At 41.3% G+C, this 11,691-nt stretch overlaps 1 protein-coding gene across 1 annotated transcript; it reads left to right on the top strand.

The window, feature by feature from the left end:
- The first annotated feature begins 778 nt into the window (after positions 1-778).
- LOC124656492 (kinesin-like protein KIN-5A) lies at positions 779-7,742 on the top strand. Its single transcript, XM_047195225.1, has 22 exons — positions 779-1,014; positions 1,501-1,630; positions 1,721-1,879; positions 1,967-2,440; positions 2,549-2,646; positions 2,730-2,886; positions 2,980-3,049; positions 3,943-4,019; positions 4,102-4,155; positions 4,232-4,312; positions 4,395-4,506; positions 4,993-5,079; positions 5,169-5,344; positions 5,458-5,619; positions 5,755-5,862; positions 5,952-6,110; positions 6,214-6,297; positions 6,445-6,650; positions 6,728-6,829; positions 6,923-7,032; positions 7,116-7,267; positions 7,356-7,742. The coding sequence occupies exons 1-22, from the start codon at positions 779-781 to the stop codon at positions 7,560-7,562; spliced, it is 3,201 nt and encodes a 1,066-aa protein (XP_047051181.1). The 3' UTR covers positions 7,563-7,742.
- The last annotated feature ends 3,949 nt before the right edge of the window (positions 7,743-11,691 follow it).

The following is an 11,691-nucleotide window of genomic DNA, read 5'->3' on the forward strand; positions in this document are numbered from 1 at the left end:
CCTTTCCGTCACCATGCAAGGGGTGGGCGATGTTCGTCAAGTGCACACAGTTCATAAAACTGTTTTATGATTTAGTATGAAAGTTAACACTAAAAACATGGCTAGATACAATTTGAGCATTTTTTTTGAACAGAGGGAGTACTAAATCAGCCACAACGAAGTGATTACATCATCATTTACATCGACGATGACATTTTTTTTTGTTTGACATGTACAACAACGACCCATTTGAAACCGAGAGAGTTGATATGTTTTGCGTTTGTTTTCTGTGCGCGCGCGTGTGTGTGACCATTTCAGGTCGAACTCGAGAGGGCACCATGTGGAGCGCGGAGCGCCTCCAACGGTCAGGTCGGGTCGGACCAAGTTTTGTTCGTGGTTATTTTTGTTTGAAATCATAAGATTCGAGCTCGGGGTCGCACGCTCCGCACGACGACCACGACGTGCTCCCACTTTTTCCGTAACGGCTCCCTCTCACCTCCTTGGACTTCACTCCGCTTTGTATAAGGCAGGCGGCCACGCCCCGCCGGCAGCTCCATTCAATTCAAACCAATTCAAACCCAATCCCACCCCAAACCCTCCTCCGCCTCCTCCCCCGCCCCCCGCCCGCCGCTCGCCGGCGCCGCCATCCCAGATCCCTCCCCGCGCCACACCTCCCTCCCTCGATCCAAGGTACGAACGACCGATCCGTCTGGCCCCGCTCCGATCAAACTCCGTTACATTTCATTTCATTCCCAGATTTTCCGTTTCTAAATCCAATCAGCTGCCGGCCGGCCCGGCGATGGTGACCACCACCCCACGCAGGGCGGCGGCGGCGGACGCTGCCGCGGCGTCCTCCTACGTCTCCATGTCCCCCTCGCCCTCCCACACCCCGCGCTCCGCCACCAAGGCGAAACGGCCGCTCAACAACGGCGCCGCCATCGCCGCGTCCTCCCCGTCCCCTTCTCTCGCCAAGGCGGGCGGTAACGGCGGCGGCAACGGCGGCGGCGTCAACATCCAGGTCCTCCTCAGATGCAGGTATGTTCCACGCGCGCGTCCTCCGTTGCCTCCCCTCGCTGTTACCTGGCTTGTACTACTACTGCTAAGTCACGCATCGGTGAATAACTCGCTACTTGCTAGTTACTACGCAGTGGTGTCGTGCTATTCTCCCACTTCTAGCTGCATCCTGTGACTGTTTGCTGGTTGTTCGTTACACAAGGATATGTTTCCTGGGATGTTTTCCTCGCTTATCAGTGTATCAAGTTCTAGTGTTTTATTTCCCAATTAAACAGCACCGGCTTAAGGATATGTATGTGAATTGATGGTTACTTCTTTGCGGTACTGGTAGAATCTGGGTACAAAATTATGTTTGTCCACCCTCTACTTACTGTATATATAGATGCAGATGCAGATATTGGTTGTCACTGTGCTAGCTTGTTTCAAGTAGTATTTAGGATTGCGAACAATGTGCACCATCAGAATGCGCCTGTAAACTCACGCTTTGGATATTTGTGGCCAATGCAGGCCTTTAAACGAGGAGGAGCTGCGCATAAACACTCCCGTGGTGATCACTTGCAACGAGCAGAGGCGGGAGGTTTCCGCTGCACAGAACATTGCAAACAAACAGATAGACCGGACATTTGTGTTTGACAAGGTTTGCAAATTCTCCATCGAAGCTGTTTCTACCTCTTCTACTTCTAATCATTTGGCATCCGTCTAATTACTCCATAACATACGAATGTAGGTGTTCGGACCAAAGTCTAGACAGCAGGATGTGTTCAACCATGCCGTTGTTCCGCTTGTGGGTGAAGTTCTGGATGGTTACAACTGCACAATATTTGCTTATGGGCAGACTGGGACTGGAAAAACGTACACAATGGAAGGAGGAGGAGGCAAAACACAGGTAATTCATTCAGAGTTTGCAGGTTACCGACATTGTTGTTGCACTGTCTTCCTGGAATCAGTTGTAACTCCTGACGTGTTTGTGCAGAATGGCGCGCTTCCATCTGACGCTGGTGTTATTCCAAGGGCCGTCAAGAAAATATTTGATACTCTCGAGGCACAGGGTGCAGAGTACAGCATGAAAGTCTCGTTTCTCGAATTGTATAACGAGGACCTCACTGATCTTTTAGCTCCAGAAGAGTCTAAATTCTCTGATGACAAGTCCAAGAAGCCCATGGCGCTCATGGAAGATGGGAAGGGAGGAGTTTTCGTTAGGGGACTGGAAGAAGAGGTAGTTTCTTCAGCCAGTGAGATATACAAGATACTTGAGAGAGGCTCTGCCAAAAGGAAAACCGCTGAAACTTTCCTCAACAAGCAAAGCAGTCGTTCGCACTCTATTTTCTCGATCACCATCCATATTAAGGAATGCACACCAGAGGGTGAAGAGATGATCAAGTGCGGAAAGCTTAACCTTGTTGATCTTGCTGGCTCAGAGAACATATCCCGGTCAGGTGCTAGAGATGTGAGTTGTGCCTTTGGGGCATTCCACTTTTGTTTCCCAACCTACTATGATTAAACTGCACATATGAGGCTGTGAGAAATGCTTATGAGCTGTTGTCATCTATTACAGGGGCGAGCTCGTGAAGCCGGAGAGATCAACAAGAGTCTGCTTACACTTGGCCGTGTCATTAATACTCTTGTGGAGCACTCTGGTCACATACCGTACAGGTAAAACTGGCACTACTAGCTGTTATGATTCTTCTGTTTGAAAGCTGCTTTTTTCATCAGGCTTTTGTTGTGTTGTCATGCAGGGATAGCAAGTTGACAAGATTGTTAAGAGATTCCTTGGGTGGGAAGACAAAGACCTGTATCATAGCAACCATTGCGCCTTCTGTGCATTGCCTTGACGAGACATTAAGCACACTAGACTACGCGCATCGTGCAAAAAATATCAAGAACAAACCAGAGGTTGGGCCCTTTTTTCTGACGAACTAATTCCAAATGAAATAGTAATCTTTCCTCTTGGATAGCTGAAATTAATTATGTGCACATGATTTGCAGGTTAACCAGAAGATGATGAAATCTGCACTCATCAAAGATTTATACATTGAAATGGACCGTCTCAAGCAAGGTATGCCTTTTTCTTACGGATATGCTTGAATATCCAGTGTTGCCAACTAATGAAAACACAATACAACCCTCTCTTATTTGAATCATCTGTTAATTTTAAGTGTTTTTTTTTCCTGAAACATAATTATGCCATGCGAATATTTCATACTACAGGGGGGTCACTTGCAGGTTTTCCTGTTTTTGAGTAACATATGTTTGAAACAACATACACAAGCAATTTTAAGGAGATAACATCCACACAGTTACATTATCTTGAACATCCATGTTGTAGATTTATTTTTCGCAAGGTTCCAATTCCAGTCCTTCGATCACCACATAAATCATAACATATATACTTTAAGATGCTAGGCCTAGTAAGGTGTTACTTGATTTTGGATCTTTTTTGGATAATATCGACATAGTTACAAATATGCTTGAATATTTGGCGTTGCCAACTAAATGAAAACACAATACAACCATCTCTTATTTACATCATCTGTTGATGTTAAGCGCTTTTTTTTTCTGAAATATAATTATGCGGTGTGGAATGTTTCATACTACAGCGGGGTCACTTGCAGGTTTTGTTGTTTTTAAATACCAACTGTTTGAAATAACATACATATGGAATTTTAAGGAGGTAACATCCAGAGAGTTAAATTATCTTGAACATCCATGTGGAATTATTTTTTCGCAAGGTTCTAGTTCCAGTACTTCATTCACCACATTAAACATAAGAACACTTTGTTAACTGTTAGGCCTAGAAAGTTGGTGTTACTTGGTTTTGGATCTTCCTTAAAAATAAACTATTGTATGCACTCATATTCTTCAACTTTCTAGTTCGATGGATCTTAGTTCATTTCAAAAGATATATACTTTAAGTTGTTATAGCTATTCAGTTTGTTTTTCTCTGGGCAGAACTATATGCTGCTAGGGAAAAGAATGGTATTTATATTCCAGGGGAACAATACTTAGCCGATGAAGCTGAAAAGAAGGTACCATACTCTGAATTATACATATACACTAGGCTGTGCATATTCTCATATTCTTATTGAGTATCCTGGATAAACATTTCAGGCTATGTCAGAGAAGCTGGACCGTCTAGAGCTTGGTTTGGAATTAAAAGACAAGGTATACCTTTAGTCCTGGTGATGGATTTGCAGTTTACTATTTTAAAAACTAAAATTATGACTCAAAATGATTTCAGCAATTAGATGAGCTCCAAGGACTGTATGATTCTCAGAAAGTGTTAAGTGCAGACTTAAGCGATACGCTTCAGACATTGCAGGTATATATGTGTGCTTGTCATACGCTTGTTGAATGACTTAACTATTGTTCTTGTATTTATGTTTTTTCCCATTCCTTTGCAGAAAAAGATGCAGGAAACCGAATGTGCCCTAGCGGTCCTTGAAGAGAAGTATATGCAGGCAACTAATACAATAAAAGAGAAGGAGTATCTGATAGATAATCTTCTCAAATCAGGTCAGAACCAAATCCTTACTTCCAAGTTTCTATTAGTATAGATGCTGATATGTTATCAAGCTTGATGGATTTTGAGGCATCGTAGTAGGCTTAATACTTAATTTACGTATGTACAGTTTTTATTATGTGTAAGGACAACACATGGCATGATTCTCTGATCTGCGGGTTTGGATCTCTCCATGGGAGGAAGTTCCTCGATACCTATACTATGTACATACACAAAGGCCAACACAGCTGCAGCTCTTTACACATTAGATTGTCCATGTTCGCAGTTCTTTATTTCACTAGATCGTTACATTTTGTCTCCATGGTAGGAAGTTCTTCAATAACTATACTATACAGATACAGAGGCTAGCACTTGAAACCAGGAACACAACTTGAGCTCTTTATTCAATAGTTGTTACATTTCGCTTCAAGATATTTGCTTTAGTGTTAGTGCCTAAAGGTGGTTTTGCTTAACCATCTGTCCTTTTCCATCTTATCTAGAAAAAGTTCTTGTTCGTGAAGCTCACACACTTCGATCTGAGCTGGAGAATACAACAGACGACCTATCTGGGCTATTTTCAAAATTAGGTTCGTCTCCTTTTCTCCCTTGGCCCACATGCTCCTCCCTTTCACTTTAGATGTCATGATTTTACATATATGTGTGTTCTGATTTTCAGAAAGGAAAGGCAAGATAGAGGATGCAAACAAAAATATAGTTGGACATTTCCATTCTCAGCTCACTCAAGACATGAGTTTCTTGCATAGAACCATCTCAACTTCGGTCTCTCAACAGGAGAGCCAACTAAAAGTACTTGAAGAGGAGATGCAATCTTTTATCACCTCAAAGAGCAAGGTATGCCAGCACAAAATCATGTCTCTACAAGTGTATTATATATCTAGGTTGCTGGAGGTTCTTGAAGAGGAGATGCAATCTACATAAGGTTTAACCATTACAAACTTGCATAGGTTTCTGGAGGACTTCAAAAGCAGGCAAGAGAAACGAAAGAGAGCTTTAGTTCAAGGATTGCAGAATTGCATGGCTTTGTGAATGAACTCAACCTCAAATCTAATTTAAGCTCTGAGAAGCTAAATGGACAAGTTAGCTTGCACACCTCTGACCTGGAGGATGTAAGTACACTTCATTAGCACATTGTTTTCTGTGACTTGTTGAATATCTTGCTCTTTTTTTTTGGAATGAACTATCTTGATCTGTTGTTAGTGTGGTAATTTATTGGTAAACTTTGTCTGATTTGGTTCCTGCAGTGTTTGAAGGGCCTGTTGGCTGATGCTGACGAATTACTCATTCGGCTACAAAATGGGCATTCTCAGCAAGAAGAGATCTTAACTTCGTTGGTGGAGCAGCAACATGAGGTTTACCATGATGCTAATTATTAATTCCCTCTAAATGACCACTCCTGTTGTTGATTACAGTTGTTTAAGAAACTTTTACACTTAAACAGGGACTCTCCAGAAATTTGGAGAGAACAAAGTCTATCTCAGCAACTACAATGAATTTCTTTAGTACAATAGATGCTCATGCAGTGGAACTCAAAAGGATATTGGAAGAATCGCAGACATCACACCAAAAGCAACTTCTCCAGCTCCAAGCGAAGTTTGAGGTAATTGTTTCTTGTAGATTATGTGGATTCTCCACCAGAGATCTGTTTGAAAGTTATTAGGTATAGTTCATTAACTGTTTACATCAACAAAATATGGTTTTAGGCTTGTGCTGCTGATGAAGAGAAGTATCTAATGGCGAAGGTAGCAGGGTTATTAGCAGAATCAAATGCCAGAAAGAAAAAATTGGTATGCACTTTCTACTTTGTCAGTACCGCCACACTTTCTTTGCATTGCTTAATATTCAGACTGCGGCACACAATGTAGAAGCTAAAGTTGTGGAACATATATGGCTGAAAATCTATTGATGAGTGTTATATGTGGCCAATTCACTAGGTTCAAGATGATATAAGCAGCCTTGATAGGACAGCTTCTGAGCGATGCAATAATTTACAAACGGAAACGATCAAGCTTAATGATTTCACCTCTTCTATGAGAGAGCAATGGGAAGCCCACATGGAGACAACTGAAGGGGCATTTCACAAGAGCATATCCTCTATTGAACAAAAGAGGTGTTCCTTGGTGGACAACCTCCAGCAGTGGTAAGTTATTTATATTTCAGTTCCTACTTGATTTCGAGTTTCTGTACCACGACTAATGTATATCCCTTATTCTGCAGCAAGACAAAGACAGAACTATGCTCTGAACAATGGAGCAATGCTCAAAATTCTGTATTGGCACTTGGAAGAAGCAATGCAGAAACAATAAGTTCAGTCATAAGGTAATCACAACAGTTAGACTTTTCTGATTGATTTGTTTGAAAGAGAAATCTTGAGTAGTGCAGTAGTGCTAAATATGTCTACTTTGAATGAAGCGATGGAAATGAGGCGAGCACCCAACTTCACATGAGATATTCATCTTCAGTCAGCACTGCTCTTGAAGAAAATGATATTTCAAGCAAAGCTCTTGCTTGCTCTATTGATGGTACTATATTTCTCGCTGCAGAGCTGCTTCATTTAGGGATTGAGTGTGTGCATTTACATTCCTTACAAACTGTTTCTTGACAGAATCACTAAGATTGGACCATGGGATTTGTGAGGCTGTGAAACCTATCATCACCGCATCACAAGCGCAGCTCCATGACCTTCAAAGGAGTCACCATGAGAAGACGCTGGTGATATCAGGGAATGCCGACAGATCACTGGGGGATGATTACAAGGTGAGCAGATGAGTTTGGGTGCCAGTTGGTTTATTTTACCGCACATGTTCTGTTAGCTTTACTAATGAGCTCTCTGTTTATTACCCAGGTGGATGAACCGACTTGTTCAACACCAAGAAGGCGGCAGATCAGCATCCCCAGCAGCCAATCGATTGAGGGCTTGGTAACTCCGCTGGAAGACCTTGTGAAATCATTCTGGGACAACAGAACTCCGTCGAAACTCGTGACTGGAAACGCGAAGCGCTTGGATTTGGCAATTGAAACGGAGAGGGTTCCTCTCACTACAATCAACTAGAGCTAGTATAGATGTATTAGGGCACGAACTTTACATGTTCTAGACATATTGCGCGTTGATTCTGTAGTTCGAAGATCTACCTTGGAGGCTGTATGGCCTGAGCTAGTTGATCTTTCTGTGGCAGAAGTATGTATTCGAGATACCATCGACCACGTGCAACAAATGAAGTCATATTATGCATATATGGTCCAACAGGAAGATCATTTCATTCCACCAGTACTATATGTTCCAGCAGATAGATCATTTCACTGAATATTTCTAGACAAGATAGATACTTGTAGATAGATACGCAGTGCTGGATAGATAAATTAGGACATCACATTGCTAATTGGAGAACCATTTAAATCTGGCAGCAGCGCTAAATGAACAAAGGGAGATGCTTCTACATAGATAGGCAGTGCTGGATAGATAAATTAGGACGTCACAGTGCTAAATGGAGAACAACTTAAATGCTGCAGCGCTAAATGAAGAAAGGGTCCTGTGAGAAGAGTGGACTGATGTTGTCCTTGAGCAGATTGACGGTGAAGCCGTCTTCAGCAGCATCGATCAGGCCTTCGCCAAGAAGATCGTCATCATCCTGGGCCTGACAGTCTGCACAGCCTCCCATCTTGCACATGTATGCGACGTGGAGTGCAAGCTGCACACAGGCGCACACCACGCCAGCAAGGTTTGGGTACTGCCAGTTGAACGCTTCGTTAGTATATGTGCGGATAGAGCAGTTGAAATTCGCTTTAGAATGTGACCAAGATGTACAATAGCCACACTTACAAACATGTAGCGATCGCCGTGAAGTCCAGTGAAGGTGCACCACGCGACTCCTTTGCAGAGAGACACAACCCCAATGGCGAGAGGTGGCATGTATCTAGCACGGCGGCTGATCAGCACACTGAGCTGTAAACAAGATTTGACACCAACATGAACCTCAAGACAGAGACATACTGGTAGCGCACGTAGGAGGGAGTAGTGAGCAGGGATGTTTTAGGTACCACATCATAGAGCGGCACAGCGTAGACGACGAGGCCGCAGAAGGCGCAGTAGAAGCTAGCCAAGGTGATTTGATGACATCACATTAGTTCATAGCTTATCTTGTGTTTGCATCATATAGGCTCACCTACTTCGCAATAGCTCACCTGTTCTTTGTTACAAAAGCCCTAAAACTTGAACAATATTAAAACTCGGAATTAGCTCCTATTCACCCCTCCAGTATCTCTACATACCCTTTTAATTGGTCAGCTCTTATTCGGGCTTAACCGTCTAAGAGTATGGGCAACGAAAATGATAAGGATAAGGGTAGTGAAGTCTTAGCCGAGGGGGGAAGTGGCTCCGCCGGCAATAGAGAGCATTTCGGCCACCTTCGATGACCTCAAGAGATTGAAGTCATCAATTATGGCCCAAAAATGAAATATATGCTTGCAGGATTCCTTACTCCTAAAGAAAATTCAAATCCTAGTGCCGGAGCCTCTCCCAAGGACGCTTCTGCTCAAAATCCCCTCATTGTGTTTGTCCCCGAAAATGGAAAACCTTTTGAGGAAAAGGTGGAAGGCACCGGTGATACCTTCAATTTGGATTAACATATTGTAGTATTAAATCTTTTTTCCTAGAGATCCTACGTTATTGAATCCATGTGAAGATCACTTTTTGTGCAAGATCACTCATGCGAGACTTCTAGTATTCGTTAAATTCTTGTCTTACTAGACCAATATTTTCTTGTGTAGGGCTGTATCGATGGTTGAAGATAGGCCTGAGCTTCCTGCAGCTAGCCATGCTTTAGTACATGTGATTTAAAAGATAAAATAAAGCACACATGTACAATATCATAGTCAAGGTAAATATATGCAACATTGATGTGGGCAGTGCATCCTAATGTGCACCATGATGCCGCATGTAGTGGTATTCACAGATCAATTGTCCGCCCCAGATTCCTCTGCATGCCACGTGGGCTGTGGTATTAAGGGCTGTGGTATTAAGATAAATCAGACAATAACTTTAAGTTTCATGACATCACCGTTACGCACTAGATGCTAACCAGGCTATCCACCCATGACCACTGTCCCTGAGCATAATGTCGAATCATGCAATACTCAAGCCTTAATACCTTTACCTGTCTCGTTGGTTTGACTACCTGCCAAACCTTCAAGATCGAGACAAAAAGATATAAGACATGTAATGGATCTCTACTCCCATATTGCACAATATCCCATAAGAAGTTAGATGCACATACTTCTGCCGGGATTAGGCCTGCGCCCATAGCCCATGTGGGATACTCACACTTAATTGGATGAACAATAGTAAATATTGTATAACAAATGTAAAAGAGATGAATGATGATTCTTACAATGCCACCAATAGTATATCAAATCTAGATTACAAGTAGAAGAAGAGGGGATGAAGATGCTGAAGGCGTTGAAGGCGGCGGAGGCTTCGGTGAATATATGAAATCTGATCTCACGACGGAATGGATTTTTCTCTCTCTGTGTATTTTCCAAATGCCTTGGGTCCCTTCATGTTTTATATTGGGTTTGACGAGGCGGAGCCACCGACACATGGTATTGTCATTTGGTACAGGCAGGGATGACCGTAGCATGGGTTGTTAAGTCTTTTGTTAATCATCTCACCACCCTAGTTGTATTGGTGATGATTCTAGCCCACGATTCTTCATTAAGGGCCATTGATTTTCTCGTATTTGCTTTGATTTCTGCGCAAAACAATTAACATAGAGGATTTCTACACCTAACTGTAAATTAGCATTTAGTAGAGATATGAAGACATTCCCTACATATTGTAATAACCTATCCTGGTTTAGATGGAGATGATGTGGTCCTTTTTGTGAGCCATCAAGCGACACATCAACTTCTAGGGAAAGGATGATCCCAAGGTAAAGAAGAATTTAGAGGATAATTATGCGGTGCCCCGACCAAATGACTACACACCAAATCCTCCTATTAACATGCCTCATATAGTCTCGCAAGGGCGCCTACCCACTCTAGATGTATCAAGTTTCACAAATTGGCCAATTTCTAATGCATTCCCTTGTTCGTAGCTCTTCCACCGAACTATGGACACTACTAGGAAACTGCATATCTGTGGCGCACGTTTTTGACTTTCAGTGGCATATATTCCATGCGCCACAGAAGTCACATCACTAAATTTTATTTCCGTGGCGCGCGCATATCTACATGCGCCACAGAATTCCAAAATTTCTGTGGCCCATATCCACGATATGCTCTACAAAATTCAATAAAAATTCAAAAATTCAATAAAAACAAAAAATAAATCAAAAGAAATACGAAAAAAATGAAATAATCTTGAAAAAACTAAACATTTGAATTTTTTGAACATCTAGTATCAGTGCGAACATATCTCAAATCATATTGAAATGACAACTTCCCGCTTGGTCACCCATCCTCAAATTGCTCCAACCTAAGCACACTTAAATTTCTAAGTTCTATTTAGTTGAGCTACCCTCATGCAACTATAGTTCTTATTGATATTAGTATCATATCAACCCTCTTAAGCCAAGATTTTCAAAAGAAAATTCAAAATTTTAAAAGATCGAAAAATTCGAAAATTTTGAAAAATGTATTTTTTAAAATGAACTAATTTAAAAAATCTCAAAAAATTAATTTTTTGTAAAAATATAAAGTTTTTCTTAAACTTCAAAAGTTAGAAAATAATCTAAAAATCTCCAAAATTTCAAAAATTCTAAAATTTTAAGATTCAAAAATAGTAAAAGAATATAGAAATTTAAAAATATTCAAAAAGTAAAATTTTATATATTTTTAAAAACTAATGTAAAAATCCTATAAGTTCAAAAATTGGAAAAGATTTAAAAATTCTAAAATTTCAAAAAAAACTATTTTTAGAAAAAAATATAGAATTTGAAAATCGGAAAAAAATTATGTGGAGCATATAGCAATATGCGCCACAAAAGATATGCGCCACTGAAACATAGTTATGTGGCGCTGTTTCAGTGGCGCATTATCTTATGTGGCGCATATTGCTATATGCGCTACAGAAATACACATTTCTGTGTCGCATATATCAATATGCTCCACTGAAAGCATCAATTCTGCTGTGCATATTTTTTTTATGCGCCACATAATTCCAACAATTCCGTGGAGCATATTTT

This window comes from Lolium rigidum, chromosome 5 (genome assembly GCF_022539505.1).
Source record: "Lolium rigidum isolate FL_2022 chromosome 5, APGP_CSIRO_Lrig_0.1, whole genome shotgun sequence".
Lineage (NCBI taxonomy): Eukaryota > Viridiplantae > Streptophyta > Magnoliopsida > Poales > Poaceae > Lolium > Lolium rigidum.